The sequence below is a fragment of the Papaver somniferum genome, unplaced genomic scaffold (assembly GCF_003573695.1).
Source record: "Papaver somniferum cultivar HN1 unplaced genomic scaffold, ASM357369v1 unplaced-scaffold_154, whole genome shotgun sequence".
NCBI lineage: Eukaryota > Viridiplantae > Streptophyta > Magnoliopsida > Ranunculales > Papaveraceae > Papaver > Papaver somniferum.
Genome location: NW_020624820.1, coordinates 8048322 through 8065629, shown reverse-complemented (window position 1 = coordinate 8065629; position 17308 = coordinate 8048322). Strand labels below are relative to the sequence as shown.

General features: G+C 36.2%; 2 protein-coding genes across 2 annotated transcripts; one reads left to right on the top strand and one right to left on the bottom strand.

Moving 5' to 3' along the window:
- Positions 1-1444: 1444 nt before the first annotated feature.
- LOC113336809 (ankyrin repeat-containing protein BDA1-like) lies at positions 1445-2758 on the top strand. The gene is made up of 2 exons (XM_026582483.1): positions 1445-2035; positions 2231-2758. Exons 1-2 carry the CDS (start codon positions 1445-1447, stop codon positions 2756-2758), a joined length of 1119 nt encoding a protein of 372 aa, XP_026438268.1.
- A 480-nt stretch (positions 2759-3238) lies between these two features.
- Positions 3239-8738, bottom strand: LOC113336909 (something about silencing protein 10-like). Its single transcript, XM_026582611.1, has 16 exons — positions 8580-8738; positions 8370-8467; positions 8150-8234; positions 7649-7767; positions 7345-7491; positions 6900-7039; positions 6602-6689; positions 6180-6359; positions 5541-5699; positions 5368-5439; positions 5115-5251; positions 4912-5029; positions 4384-4664; positions 4095-4164; positions 3927-3995; positions 3239-3822 (listed from the first exon to the last, which is right to left on the bottom strand). Exons 1-16 carry the CDS (start codon positions 8698-8700, stop codon positions 3691-3693), a joined length of 2016 nt encoding a protein of 671 aa, XP_026438396.1. The 5' UTR covers positions 8701-8738; the 3' UTR covers positions 3239-3690.
- Between the last annotated feature and the right edge of the window lie 8570 nt (positions 8739-17308).

The following is a 17308-nucleotide window of genomic DNA, read 5'->3' as shown; positions in this document are numbered from 1 at the left end:
GAAACCTAAGATTCATAATCGGTTTATGTGAAACAACATCAAAATGAAATCACCAAGGAGCATCTGAAGAACAATAAATTAGGTGAAACCGATAAATAAAATCAAAATTGGGTTATAATTTACCTTTCGGAGATTGTTTGACTACTTTCTTAAGATTTTTCTTCTTCTTTTAATCTTGCTTTTTCTCTTGCTTCTTCGCCATTTATGTCAAAATCAAAATGAAACTTAAACCTAATTTCCTTTCGAGGAAGGTTAGATTTCTTATTATTGAGTTCAAAGAACTGTTTTGTGAGTAAGAAGAAGAAGGAATCAAAAATGGTTTCAGATCTAGGGTTATTGTTTCTGGTTTCTGAGGGAAGAGAGTTTCTGGTTTCTGAGGGAAGAGAATTGTCGGTTTAGAGAGGTTAGAATAATACCGAAGAAAATAGAAGGTATAGAAAATAAACGGAAGGGTGATTTATACAGTTTAGGTAAAATGGAGTTTATGTGTTGATTTTGTTTTGGTGGGTTTATTTTAGATGGATATTGACCCCCATGGGCTGTAACGCGCGCCTTACCAGTAGGCAATTGTCCTTTGCACCTTGTTACTCCGCTTAACTTAATTCTTGTGCTTCTCCTCAAGTTTCTCAAAATTCAACCCGCAACTACTACACCTAGTCTCTAAAAAATTTCTTTTACAACAGAACAGTTTGTTGTAACCTCCGGATATTAGCAGATAGTGCAAGAAATATAGACTTGCTTTACATAATCAGTAGTACAGTGGCTTCCCTGAATGTAATCTTATATCAATTGCGATCACCTTGATTTACAGCAATTGTATGTGGAATTGTGGATTGCAATCACCTCAATCTACAGTGTAAGCTTATCCTTCATCACTTTGGCAACTATCTCAGCAACATGCTGCTCATATTGGTGTACTTTAAGGACATAGTGTTTGCTTGGCTAAGGTAAGCACAGATTCTTCGCGTGACCTCATGGTTACTCGGGAAGCTATTGATCAAGTCCAAACATGGGCAAGGGTGGACGGGGTCGAAGACGATTACTATTTGATTTGGATACTAAAATTCCATATTGAAAATTCCTACTCAGATGATTGCTTAGGCAATTGTCATTTGTAATTGATCACGCGCAGCGCTAGTTAGTACGGACAATTCAACATACGTGCAACCATGATATACTATGGGATGCATATGAGGAGTGGACATTGGAATAAACTAAGTACTCTTACCATCTTAATTAGAGTCAGTCAGAAAATTCTCAGATTATTCGGAAAAAAAACTGTTAACATCATTAATGTGTTTAACTGGACTTTCTTGAGTTGCTTCTTCAACGAATGCTTATTTTAAGAACACTTATCTAACGAGACTTTTCTATAAAATGGTTTCTGTTATGCAGATAATTTCATACTTGCATCGCAGGAAGAGCAGGTTAACTAGGGATAGAGATGTCTACAGGGCTTAACGAAATAGCGGTGACTGGAGATGTGGATGCCTTAATGGCGTTACTTAAAGAGGATCCAGTTATTCTCACTCGGTTAATCACTGGTTTTTATGGAGATCCTATACATGTAGCAGTTATATGTGGTCATGTAAATTTCGTGACCAGAGTTTTGAGTATTAAACCTGAGCTTGCTTATGAGACCGACTCAGCCCAATGTTCCACTCTGCTTCACTTGGCTTCGGCAGGAAACAACGCTGAGATGGTGAATGTGCTCTTAAAGGTAGCTGCAGATGCTTGCAAGGCTACTGATCGAAACGGAAATACTCCTATACAAGTTGCAACTATGAAAGGACGAGCAAAAATCATGCAGTTACTGATTGATGCTTGTCCTGAAACCATCCAGGTGCTGACGAGTCGAAAAGAAACTTTGTTACACTTGTGTGTGAAATATAACCGTCTGGAGGCCTTAAGGCTATTGGTGTCACTGTTTCCGCGGGATGATAACAATAACAATCCAGAATTCGTGTCAGTTAATTCATCGGACGATAAAGGGAACACTATCTTGCACTTCGCTGTAGCCGTGAAACAAACCGAGGTAAGGAATTAACCGCATACACGTTACTTTGGAACGAAACAGTTTGCAGGGTCACAAAAAAACATTTGTTATAACAGGAAATGTCATTTCTTTGCTTTTCTTTGTAATTTTGTTGTGCTTATTATCGTTATGACTGATTCGGACTAATGAGACTTGCCTAAACGCGGTTATTTTCAAAAAAAAAAAAAAATGCAGATGATACGATATCTACTGAGAAAGAGGGACAATCTACCCGAGCAGGAGAGGGACAATCTCATGACAATCGTTGGAGCAATAAATAACATAAACGACAATGGTTTCACAGCTCTGGACACCTTAATGCAAAATCCAGTAATAGATTTTAAAGATGTAGAAATTGGTGATCTTCTTAGAAATGCAATGTGGTTTACTAAACAGAGAGCAACATCCAGCAGTACCACCTACTCATTAGCATCCAGGTTAAGATGTGCAAGTGGTTGCAGTGAGAACTGTAATGATTGGCTGACAAGGCAACAGAACGTACTGATGGTGGTAGCGTCATTGATTGCAACCATGGCATTTGAAGCTGGATTAAACCCTCCAGGTGGTATTTGGCAAGATAACTCTGTGCTTAAGGATCATTCAGGAGAACCTAAGCACTTGGCTGGAACCTCTATATTGGCCGACAATGCCATGCACATCCACTTTCTATACATGGTCAGTAACACGATTGGGTTCTTTGCTTCCCTAAGCATAATCTTATAGCTTATAAGTAGATTGCCCCTGGAGAAAAAAGCTTCCATTTGGATTCTGACAGTAATTATGTGGGTTGCACTCACATGTACGGCATCAACCTACTTCATCACTTTGACATCCATTTCAGCACGGCACCTATCTAAGCATACTGCTTCTCCTGTTGAGGTACTTAAAGGTTGGTTCATTACATGGATAGTATTCGTATGCATTGTTTTGTTCGCGCACTTTCTACGCATGATGTCCAAAAGAAAGGCGAGTAACAGAAATTGAAGATGCTACTCAAGTACACATCCTTTTGAAACTAAAGATGTACCTACCAGAACCTTATGATGAATTACTAAAAATATCAAATTGTAGTTACAAAGTCGCTTTGTGCTTTAAGCCGTAACGTGTGTAATACAGAATTTCTCTACTAATATTTGACAGACATGGGCATAGAGATTTTATTTATTATGGTGAAAGCATGTAAACACAAACAGGCATAACTAGTGATACAGGAAACAGTGAATGGAACTGGTCGGTCATTGGGCCGAAATAGATAATTTATCTCACTATATGGTATAAGCATGAGCTAGTGATACAGGAAACAGTGAATGGAACTGGTCGGTCATTGGGCCGAAATAGATAATTTATCTCACTATATGGTATAAGCATGAGCGCATAAAGAGAATCACAACCGCAGGATGGTTAGTTTTTGAATCTTGTACTGTGGCTGAGATACAAAAACTAAATCAAAATTGTAGGTGCACAGTTGATTTAAGGCTGGTGGAGACCCTTACTAATCCTAAAACCACGCTTCTCTCTACTGATGCTGACTACTTTATAGGCTTTGGGTCAAAAATTGGACCATATTTGATGAGCATTTATCTAACATTCTCACCAACTGGTAAAAGCATGAAGACATACCGACAACAGCCGCCACGTGTAGAAAACAGGATGGTTTAGCTCTTGAATCTTGTACTCCTGCTAATTTTAGCATTGATTCCGGATACTTCTCCGCCATAAGGACCCATTGGCTTCTTCACATCTCGCACTTGTCCTTTTCGCTTCATTACTGCTTTATTGTGCTTGTTCTGCAGAGAGGGAAGCAAACAAACAAAAAAGTGTTATCAGATTGCGGCCAAGAGATTTATGCTCTGATCCATCAAGAACCTAAAATATCTTCCCATGAAATTACCTTGTAATTTGTCCTGGGATTCTTCTTGCTCTTGTTTCGAGGGCGAGTTAGACCTCTATTCTTCTCCATCTGTTATTAAAAACGCATATATGCGTAAGAAACTAAGCTCACGGTAGTGATCAAGAAAGAAATAAAAGTTCCCTTCGGTGACAAGGAAACTGTAATGACCTGAGTAGTAATATGTCGTTTTCCATCTGCAACTTCCTCTGTTCCTGCCAGAGGCAGTGATGCTGAAGTTCTGCATAACAGAATAAGCAAACCATTGTAGTTTCAGATGTTTGAGAAATCTAGATTTGTCAAAATTTCACAAAACTAAGCTCGCAACATAATTTGAATTACGAAAAATGCACACAAGTTTTTGTGTATTGACGAAGTAATCATGATTCTGGAGTTCTGACTTGGCATATGTATTAAAGATCTGGTAAACAAAAATCTGCTAACATTATATAAACCTGACCTTGAATACAACTGGGCTTTGGCTGAAAGTTTTGCATCTCGTTGTTGTTTCACCTGCTTATAAAATTCGTCTTCTGACTCTTCTGCTTCTACATCATCAACGTCAGCTCTGCGCCTCTTCCTAGCTCCTGGATTACCTTCATTAACATCACCATCATCATCCTCATCATTGACATCATGGATAGAGCCACCTCCAGCTTTTGCTAGAACTCTGAGTTCATTCTTCCTTCTTCTTTCACCTATATCATCTCTCTTGGGCAAATCGGCATCCCCAGATACAACCTAGATATCAACATTTAATGGATACATTTTGGGGTTAAAAAAATGATAATCCATATAAAAGACACTCAATACAGATCGACAATAATAGTTATATAGAGTGGCTTAGAGATCATTTATCAACAAACAGGATTCACCAACTAATGATGCCCCTTGTTGGTCGTCTTTGATGACTCAACATCACAGCACATGGTTTAACTTGCTAAAATAAAGTTTGAGATCCACAGGGTAAAACCTCTCAAATTCATACCTTGGATTTTTTCGTTTTCACTCTAACAAGTTCTGACAGTTTACTTGTCTGGCGTTTACTTGCATGTCCATCTTTCTCAACAACCTCGTCGTCAAAATCATCCAATGATTGAAGCTGCCTGCTCAGTTTACATGTCTATTATTTTCAGTAGATTAGACATTGGAAAAGGTATAAAATTAGGCTCAAGTTCGTCAAATTTATACCCATTAACCCGTGCAGTTAGATGTTTATGAGCTTGATCATGCTTTGTTGCAGTAATAATACCCTTCTGTTTGTATTTTGCCTCGAGATCAGCTCTAATTTTCAACATCTCCATGCTTTGCTTTCCAACCTGATCAGTCTGACAATTTTTCAAATTCAGAGTAGTCAATCATATCATCCTTCCAATTTACAAGAACGTAACAACACAGCAGGCAAGACAAAAAGCATAGATGACAATCACATATGAAAGCAGACCTGCTTGGTTTTCTCCTTGCTTATGTAAGCCTTTGACAGGTCTACTTTATCCGGCTCGGGTGCTCCAGGAGGCTACAATTTGTTTGGTAAGTTTTGAGGATAAAGGTCCATTATTGAGTGAAAAAGAAAACATGGATAAAAATACACTAAAAAAAGGGTGGTAGGTAAACTACCAATGACGTTTCCTGAGTTTTTGCGGAAACTGATGAAGGTCTGTGATTTTTTTTGTGTGCTTCAGGTGTGACCGCATCAGCGTGTTCGAGGATACCAATTTCATTAAGGTTAATGATCTCTCCAATACTAGCGGGAAGATTCTCATCAAGTTGCTTCATCTGTCAGAGAAATAAAACTTCCAGGCTGAGTCAGGTCAAACATGGAAAGATAAAGCTTAAGATATAGCACAAGCACACACGATGTGCAAGAAACCTATAAGAACCTTTTTTAACTTAATAAGAATGAGTACCAGCAGCAGCAGCAGTTTAAAAAATTCAAATTTCAATCAGTATCAAGAAATCAATCTCGTAAAACTTGAGTAAACAAGGAAGTAATAGGGTGACTACAGGGTACATGTGTACCTTGACATCTTAATTACCATACACAACGAAGAAATTGGGAGATTCAGGATGTTTCCAAACTAAGGCAAGAAAGCTTACCACTCAAATAACTACAAGGATACTTACTAGTCAAATAACCTAACCTTATAAAAAGCAAAACGGCTAAAGAAAAGTATGCTCAAACATCAAACTGCAAAATCTCATGCATGCATGGTCATATTTGTGGGACAGGAAGATTGCTAGGGAATAAATATAAACCTTGTCCACTAGGTTCTTCATCTCAACAATACGAGCTAACACGGGATGCTCGCGAACAGAATGCCCCTCTGACTTGAGAAGAAGATAGAAGGTAATAGCTTGGCTATAACTCAACAGCAGAAGTCGTTTCACCTCCAAATAGTGCATTCCTCCTTTGGTTGTATTCTCCTTTATACCAACCTTCAAAAAGCATACCAATAGCTTATAAGTATATGATACAGAAGTATAGGAGTTGAGGTCGAAAATCAAGATAGAACCAACATTCTAGACCTTCGTGACAAATTTGAAACTCAGTTAGCCTTCTTAATTATGCTTTCAATATCAATATAGTTAACTAATGGCACCAGATAATTCAAATTTGCTCATTCTAGTTGAAGTGTCAATCCACATCCAGGTCATCCTAAGAAGATGAAGAAATATACCTTGTTAAGCAAGGGGTTGACTTTTCCTTCAAGCTCATCATATGCAGAATTCAGTTCAGATAACAAACCAACTATTTCTGGGGCTGAGCTGTATATCACAATGAACAAGATATATATGAAAAAAGAAAAACATAAGGAATGGCACAGCATGTCTCGTACACACTCGAAGCTGCCTTCTTTGAACTAGCAGACTGCCTTACACAAATGAACTAGCATTCCGTGATCGGATTTGGTAAAAGAGCACCAACAATTCACACAGTAACACAGTACCAAAGCAAAGTGTCCCGAAATAGCTCACCTGTACACAACGTCCATTTGTTCCTCCCTAGTCAAAGCACCATGATCTTTCTTTATTTCCTCGTATGCTATGTCCTTGCCATCTTGAGTTTCTAAATGTGCATGAAATTTTGACGAATATTTACCCTTAACTGAAATTTCCTGCACAAATGCAAGTGTGATATAAATGCATCAGCTAACCCAAAACAAAGTTGAATAACCAAATATTTCTCATTTTCCAGATAAGCTAGATTTATTTAAGCAATCATGTAATGTAGCTCTCATTTCAAGTACCATGAAAAAGAATCAGAAATGGGGAAAAACAAAAGAAGAAGGATTCAACAAAGTGGGATGGCCTTCTGATTTGACATTGAATTCTGCTATAACTTAAGCAATTTCCAAACAAAGGCAGGGAAACACAAACTTAATTCTTGTGAAATTGACACTAGGATTTCAAAAAACACTACCTCTAAAGTTGGCTCGATATCCGAGTTATTTTCGTCCTCATCGATATCATCAGGCATGAAGTCTGCTTCTTTAAGAGTCTTAGCCTTTCTTTGCTCCAAAATCAACACCTCTTTCTCCTCTTCAACACCCCCCTCCTCATCATCTGACTGCAAATTCAAATGAACCATAAGGCAAATTCAGTATTGAAATAAGGCTGCGTAGACTTTAAAACGTTCATGCAATTGGGATAGAAAAAAAAAAGATATATTAAGAATAAAAAAACAGATTCGCTCACTTCCTAAGCACAAAAAGTTTTATTCTTACAAATTCATCAACTTTGTGACGCCTATTACCGAAAGGTAATTCCTTTTCTTCTTCTTCTTCATCACTTTCATCATCAACAATCGGAAACTTTTCTTGCATGTACTTTAGACTCCTTTCAACTAGAGGCACAAAACATCATGATCAGTCTAAAGTCATAACATTGTAAGTAACTAATCAAAATATGAAATTAATAGGTTCTGAGCTCCAACTAATTTTCCAAGGAACTATGCGTAGTTTAACAATATACGTCGCCAAATCGAAATGTAAGTCTAACCAACACACCCAGCAGTTAATCCTTAATAAAAATCATAACTTAATCATTACCAACTTGTACGATGAGCAACATGCCATTAGAGAAAACCCCAGATTCAAATTCGGATTTGGATAGAATTCTATAGCTATTTCTATTAGAAGCATGATATGACAAATTCATTCTGCGCACAACGAATATATAAGAAATGAATGTACAGAAAGCATGGAAAGTAGGACATTTTCCCTTACTTTTAGCACCAATCCCCCTAAGTTTGGGCTCGTCTTCATAATCATCCTCATCTTCATCCTCATCCTCATCCTCATCCTCCAGACCCTGACCAAACACATAACAAACAAATTTTGAACCCATTTTAGTTTAATTTTCTAAAATCTCAAAAGAACCCATTTATCTCATTATCAATATACGAAACTCCTAATTTTACTAAGAAATTAGGTACTGATAACATACCTCAAGATCCATGACTGGGTTTGCAGTATCTTCATCGTCAGAAGAATCAGCCATATCATCATTAACATCTAACGGAATTATATCTCTTTGTTTATGAACTGAAACATTATCACAAATTTAAGTTAGGTAACAGCCAAAAAAAAAAAAAAACTGAGTGAGGTATTTTATGAAATACTTAAGTACTAAAACCTAAGAAGAAAGAGAACTTACATGCGTCGATTTCATCATCATGGTCATCATTAACAACGTCTTCATCGGAGATATATTCATCTTGTGTTTTCTTTTTAGGGTTTTCTTTGAATTTTTTCTGCCGATTTCCTCCTTTTGCCATGACTCCCGAGAGTTGCAGTAGCAGAGTTATGAAGGAAACTACTAACGAAGATGTAAACCCTAAATAAACCCTTTTGAGATCGAAATCGATGGAACTGATATTTCAACCCAAGTTATCTAAATAAACACAACAATTAGTTTTAGGCACTATAGGACCTATAGGTATTGGTTTTGGCTTTTGGAGCGGCCACACATACTTCAACTTTTTGTATGTTACTACGTATTATGAAGTAGAAAATAAAATTTAGATAACCGTCGAATTATTTTTTTAAAACTTCCTACTTTTTCTCCAAAAATAGTTTATGGAGATTTGAAAAGGTAAGTTTTTAAGTTTTATATGTGTCAAGAAATAAAGATGGGCATCATACGCCATATCTTAGACGGAGGGGAACGGACGATACAAGTCTTCTCGATGGATACTTGACACTAGCATCTTCGTAGGTTAGCAATTCTTCTTTTGTTGAGGAAAAAAAATCCATACTTTTAAATTAAAAAAAGAATGCACTTGTTAACAATAGCAGTAGTCCTCCAAGGCATTGGAGGAGAATGAACTGATTTCGAATTGAAAATAGATTTTGGGTTCAAACTTGTCTTGGTGAAACTCTCGAATTGTGACTCAGTAATGGAAGTCCTAGGTCCTTAGTAATATTCGTGAGAAAAAATGATTGTTCACAAACTATTTTTGTTTCAAGTTTGTCCAAACAACATGCAGACTGTAGATAGCTATTTCGAATGTTTCAACTTAATTATGTGAGAAAAAGATCTTCTTGGAGATAAATAAACATACTTGTATGTTTTACCAAAGTCAGTCTGAATTCCGCAGACTGTATAGGTTCGCAAACTCGGGGATTAGGTAGGTTCCCAAACTACTACCAACTGACTTTCGCGAACTGCCAAAGTTTGCAAACCCATGTGGCCTGAATTTCGCAAACTGCCATGGTTTGCAAACCCTTGTACCCTGACTTCGCGAACTGTCAGAGATTTGCAATCCCGATTTTCAAACCTATCCAGTTCCATTATTAACAGAGGGTCATGAACTACTCTACATGCTTATGTTCGCTTTTCGTTATAATTCCCATAGACACTTCTAAGACAATTTTATTCACAAAATCGTTTTGTGTTATGGATCATTGATTAGTCTTGAGTGTTATTGAACACTGCTAATACTTGTTAAGCTCAAAGGCCATTAGGCCCCTATGAACCATCATTATGCATGATTTCAGAATCCTGGACCTTAATTGAAAAATATAGGGTAACTAGTACACCACCAACTTTTTTGTTCGGAAACCTATATGGATAATCCTTGTACGATAAATATGTTTGGTTACAAAACTGTATATAGGATTGTTCTAACAAGGTAAACCGAGTATGTACTCAAACTGTTCATGAACCTATTCCAACAAGAACAAGTTCTATAATTTATAGACATGAATTCAACAAGAACGAATCTTGTAGTTCTTTACAGTTGAATTAACACTATCTAGACTTAGATACGTACAACCTGTGATATTTCAATTATAAAGATAAAACAATACGACGCATAAAAAAATAACATAGACACTAAAAATTTATGTTGACGTGAAAAACTACACTGTTATAGAAAAATCCCGAGACTTAGTTGATTGCGGGTAAAAACAGTTTGTTGGTTTCTTAGGTAAAAACGGTGAAAAAGGCAAGTGCTTAGTGAACCAAATATCCTAAACCTTTAAACAAATGTACTGCACGAAAGTACTTTGATTTCAACAGACTATTGTTTAGGACTTTGTCCTAAACCAAGAAAATGGTCGTTCCAGATTCAATCGTTCACAAGGAAGGAGAAGAGTCGGTCTGTAAGGAGGGAAGTTGAGAATGTGTAGAGATCAATGGAAATTGATTGATTTATGAGTGATGTGTTGAACTGCTTCGAAGATGATTTCTCTATGTAATTAAGACCGAAAAAAATATTTTGTAAGTGCTTGATAATTGACTGTTGTAAGTTTGCTTACGTTGAGTCTTGTTAAGTTCGTGTTTGATAAAATTTTATATAGAGGTAAGAAGGTTGTCGCTCTCTCGGACTTGTGAAGATGGATTTAAGATTATGGAAAGAACTGAGACTATGGATTCCACCATTGACCAATTTTTAAGTGATTCAGTTAACAACAATATTTATGCAATTCACACCTTCAATTTGATTCTAAGATATTGCCAATATTAGATTTCCAAAATATTAATTGTTAATCGCAAGTATGGAACATCAAGAGTTCTAAGCTAAGCATGTACCATCAAGAGAGAACACAACTAATTAATCAAAATCTTATAATCAATTATAGTTCAGTGCAAATAATCATAAAGAAATTGCAATAATAAATTAATAAGAAAATACCACTTTATTATTGGAACAACGCTTTCTCCATAATCCCAGCATGTTATTCTAGTTCCTCATTATTACAAAGAAAACTAAATAGAAGAAATAAAAGAAAATTGTGAAACAGGCTACCGGCTCACCGGCTCTCCCATCCCCCCTTCTTGTTCTCGACATCAGCATATAAATTTCAACAAAATCTAACCTTCCTCTTTTAATTCTCTTCCACATGTCATGTCCAATGGGAGTGTGACACTTGTCTAAGAATACACAATATCACATAATAAAGACTCGCCACATGTCCGACCACTTGCTTATCTTTTCATGGGAAAGAAATATTATATGAGCACATACTGATCTTATATACGAGGTAAGTACTCATTTTATCATTATCTCAATTCCAAAACATATGTCATGTATTAATGTGGTGAAGTATATATTATGCTCAAAATCAATCTTCTTTAGTTGCAAAAGATATTTAATTTCCTTTCTTCCTCCACCGTGTCTACATACCTCGTACATTAATTATTGAGTAGGATTTTTCATTTTTCGTGATACTTCCTAAATCTTTCGAGAACTAATCACTAAGTCCTTCATCCTAAAATCCACGAGACCAAAATGCCAGAGCAATTTAATTTCTTAAACTAACTTCAGCCCATCATCTCCTTCACTAACTTAAATTGGGTCTATCCCATTTAGATCCAAAAGTATCCAAGACCCATGTACTCCGTAGTCCATATTTTCTTCTTGGAATCCTAGTTTTAGACGATTTTCTTGGAAGAGCCCATTTCATTCATTTACCTACAAAAACACAATAAATACCAAAATAAACACCAACAATATATATTTTGGGTAGTAAATATGTAAGAATTAATCGCTCATCAGTGTTGTTAACTTAAGTTCTCTTATCAAGTCATAGGTTGAGGAGCATGTGTTATTAAAAAGGTGGTTAGCACACCGATCTCTTGTAAGTGGTGAAGGTTGAAGAGGAGTGTAAGAATGGAAAAGTGGGGAATCGTGTGTTAACGAATCCCATTTTGCGTGGGAGATTTGGTTGATTGACCATCCACTATATTGTTTACTACTTCAACTGTCAGTACGATTTACTCACATTTCTCATCGTGGATGTAGTGTAACATCGCATATGTTATAGGCCGCCAGACCAAAGCCTTAATGATATTCTCCCATGTGACACGAACTGGTGTCTTATGCGAAAGTCTGCTTTGCAGACGTATTTTATGTGGTCCATCGTTGACCTAGTTAGACTATGAATCTTACTTGATGAATTGAATATAATTCATAATTCATGGTTATGATGGATAAAACATGAAGTGTCTGCTAAGGAAGCAACATGCTTTGTGGACCATAGACGTTGAGTCTGATGGATCACTGATGATCGTGACATATCATTATGCCAGACGAAACAACAATGATATTCAAATGATTTGAATAGATACACATAGGTTTAATGAGATTGCCAGATCGATCATAAACCATTATGTTGATGTGTCAAGCATTTGACATGAAGTCATATGAAGATGATCATTTTTGAATGATCATAGAAGGTTCATCCTCGATCCACATGTCATGAGTAAGTCGAATGGCGAAGCAGAGAGATTACAATGTTAAAATATTGGTTGACTGACTAATAAAATATTAACTGATGAACCAACTAGATATTGGTTGATGAACCAATAAAATATTCATAGTTGGATCTATGAAATATTGTTTCTCAAACATTGAAAGTTGTATCAATATGAGGAATATTGCTTTACAAAGCATTTGGACGTTGAACCAATAAAATATTAGTACAATATTAATTAAAATATTGATAGCTGGACTGAATATTAAATAATTAATCAAAATAGTTAGTCATTGGATCAACATAACATTACTGGCGTTTGAACCTGTTCATGATTATGCTCTGCGGAGCATTAGGTTCAAGACCCTAATTTTGATAGATGGATGATCCACGGATGATTGAAAGATAACCAACCAATGAATAAGAGGGGACGGCCATTGGTGGTGATAGACCGATCAAGTGGCTCCCAGGTGCTGTGCAAAGGACTTACCAAAGTCGATTGACGAGGATTTGGTGCAAGGATGATCAATTAATGTTTAACCATAATTAAAATTGCACTCTGCAAAATATTAGGTAGTAAAACCTAATTGTGCTAGAAAGAGGGACCGACCAATGGATGTGGAACTGGTCATTAGTGGTGGCCGGACTAGCTAGTGGTGTATGGATGATGGTCCAAGTTGATGGAAAGAGTTTGAACCAAATATGGATCGCAAAAGATTAATTAGGTGACCAGACTTTGATAACCAAAGGGACCGACCATGGCCCGCCATGATGATGCACGTGTCACCATGTCATTCGCGGACCATTCCTGAGAGTTTTGGTATTCTTTGATGGTCCATCGAGCATTATTTTGTATTTTTAAAAGAGTTTAATCTTGACTGAAACTCTGGATTTTTCTCGAAGGATGCAGTAGAACTAATATTTGGTAGGGGTGTACAGAATGCCCGAAAGCTTGCGGCCTGCCATATACCACCCAGGTCCGAAGGAGCCCATGGGCGCCTAACATCCTGTCGTGGGCTTGCCCGATAATTATAAGTGGGTGGACCCGGGTTTTTGTTCAAATATTTGAGTCCGGCCTGTTAGCATGCCCAAAAGCCTGTTTAGTTATCCGGCCTGCCTGACTGCCGCTAGCATGAAATATAGTATTCTACTAATGTGATGGATTTCTCAAGAACATAAATTTCAAATTTGGACAATTTATTGGGGTTAAAGAAAAATTTGAATTATGTTTCACATTAATGAATATGAATCGCTTGAACTATTATTTGAACGAGTTACAGATATACCATCATTCATCAAGAAAAAAAGACAAACCTATATACTTTTAAAAAAATTAAATTATCTCGTGGGCCCAAGGCTTGTCATGTATTGTTTCACGGGTATGGATGGGCCATAGGCATTAAATTTTTGCTATTGCCCGGCCTGGCATGGCATGTTAAACTTAATGGGTAGTAAGGACTACAAGCCCGTCCGGCCCGGCCTATTTTATGTTCGGGCTTGGACTGGCCTGCCCGGCCCGATGCACACCCCTAATATTTGGACAATATTAAAATAGTATTATTTTAACGTTTTTATGGTAGAAAGTCATGATGGTTTCCGGACCACTTACTTTGTAAACTATATGGTCCAAAGAGAAACAATTGACAAGAATCCACTATTTATATTTTATAAACCAAGGCTTTAAGAGGAGATAAGATATTACCAAATCCGAAAATTCTAAAGATATGCACTGAATAATTATTTCCAAATTTAACAAATACCAACTATATTCCAAACTATAAACCAAAATCACGCATAGTTGACAACTAATAATTAGCACACAACCATGTACTTTACTAATATGGTAACTAGAGATATGCAAATCATTGGGATATGGTAAGCATATATTTTTGATATATATAAGATATTGAAATTACGATTTTAGGATCATGACTTGAGTATCTAAGGAAAATATTGAACATTAAGATGTTATATTTTAGCAGATGTTCAAATCACTACGCCGACATTGTGTAAAAATTTCCAGTCTAACCAAAATATATCTCGATGTTTACAGAAACACTAAGATAGTAGATATATTCACAATATAAGGTTCGGCCAGACATGTGGGATTGGTCCTGACCAAGGTAGTTAATATCGCATATCAGTATCGTATCGGTCGGGTCCTATACACCTATACAAGTGATAATATTTGTTTTTACAGGCGATACATCATTTAATATAGAATTTCAAATAATTATAAAACCTTAGTAAAAAATAATATGAATCATACACATCTCAAATTTCCAAAATACAAGGTGGTTTATTAGCCAATGTTGTGATTGTTGTCCCATTATGCCGGTAAATCTTTTTTATTATCCTTCATATTTATCTTTTATATTTCTCTGCCTTGCAATCGAAATATAGTTTCCATCTTATATCTTACCATGTAGTCATTGATTTTATATTATAAATATATTAGGGCTTTTACCTTATCCAATTGACATTGTACTTGTCTGTAAAGACTATATGCATGTTGATGAAAAATTTATTCACGAAACCGATATTTATCGGTGTACAAGTAAAACCGATATATCGATCTGTACCGGCCTGTACAACCGATAATATCATTTCGTCTTTGTATCGCTGATATTTTTGATATCGTATAGGTATTTTCTGATATCCGATAAAAACCTGTAATATCGGCATGTACAACCGATATTGATTACCTTGGTCTTGACTTAAATCCTTGTGAGCGAACGGTCCTGACTTAGATCCTTGTAAGCGAACGATCCTGACATAAAACCTTAGGATCGACCCTAGTTGAGATTCTTAATTAAGGATCGGTCCTTGTTAAGATCCTTGGGAAATTGTAGTCGTTCATTCTTCAATCAATATAGGGGTTGTTCGGCGCAATGTAGTCTCGATCGATATAATCGGTTTCGATATTTGAGCGAAAAGAAAACCATTATACCGGCAATACGAAATATGGTCGATAATCTCGGCTGGTATACACTGATATGACCGATTTATCGCCGATATTACCTGTTTGGAACTGATATTATAACGATATTGCCTATGTGTGCAAAATATTTGCTATAAAATGTCTCTGTATAAATTTTGGAACCGATATTTTAACGATAATATCTCGATACAAAGTTGTACCAATATTTCGTTCTCAACCGAGACAAATCGATATACAATATTAATCACATTGGTTCGGCGCACGGTCTGTCTAGCATGCACCCATTCCTTAATCAAGCACACAAACATTATGTATTTTAAGGTATATAAAAAAAGATATAACCATAAATTCATGTCTTCCAAAAGTCATTCTTCTCCTAAAAAATCAATTCCTTTCTCTCTCCTCTTTGAAATAGTTTCTTCTAAAAAAACATGGAAGAGTAGTCTCTATGCTAGCCTTTGGGTGATTATTGGGTCATGAGCAATGAGGAAAGGATTTGAATATTATTGAATGACAAAGTGGTGATGAATTTTTTGATTTTCAGGTCCTTCATCCTTTTAATATAATTGTTTCTTATCTTTTTCTTCGCTTCAATCCGTGTAGGAATACAAGCTGTGGTTTCAAATTGACACAAGTAATTCCTTGGATTGTATGCTCTTGTTTTTTGCTTTGATTGAATCTCCTTTCCCATTATCTAGGTTGATGTGGGTATCGTTGTATTAGGTACAACAACAACAGGATTCTGAGTTCTTTCTTTCAACTCTATTTTTTGATTCATTTTAGAAATTGCCATGTTTAGTAGCTTAGTGTTCATTTGCTTCTTCCTCCGTAAGGTTGTTGTAGGTATGGTACAATTGCATACAAAACAACGGGGTATTAGAAGTTTATTTATACTTTGGTATGATTTCCTTGAGCTTGCCTTTACTTTTCCTAACTTGTGTGTCCTTGGAAACCATCATGAGTTGTCTTGCATTCTGTTATTGTTTGGATATGTGGATTTGAATCTAGCAATCCAATTTCCTTTTGCTGAAATCCCAATGATGATTGGATTTGGTTTATCCTTTCTTGCCTATATGTTGTTTGGTAAAAGTCCTGAACTGGCATTTGATTTTGATTCTATCTTTGTTCTGATTTCCTTAAGGTTATTTGTGGATTAGTATGGTAGCTTTGACACGACAAAATAAGGGTTTTTGAAGTTTGATTCAACATTTTTTCTGTTATCCTTAAGGTTGCTTTTCCTAACTTTTTGTTTAGGTCTCTGGAATTGTGATAGGTCAATTAGATAATTGTAACCCAAGTCTGATTGGGTCGATGGATTTGAGTTATACACTCCATTTTAATTTTCCTGATTTCCCAATTTTGTTTAGGTTTGGTTTATATTCAATGCCTATATGTTGTTTGTTAATAGTCCTGAATGGCCTCCCTGGTGTTTTTGGGTTCTTAGCAATCTCATCTTGTTTACCTTGTTTCCTAAAAACCTGTGTTGGCTGCAACATTGAGGTCAATATTTTCCTTTCAATTTTTTTAAAAAAAAAAACGTTCCCTGGGTCGTAAAAGCAATCAAAATTTATCTTTGTATTGAAATTTTCTTTGGTATTGTTAAACACTAGGGCCTTTTCGTTCGGTTTTCAACATTTTTCCAGGATTGGTTTGCATCTTAAAATAAGTAACTCATAGCTATTTTCATTGTTCAGGTGTATGTGCATCTATGTGTGTTAAAATTTCAAACTTTCGCAGTGAGATGT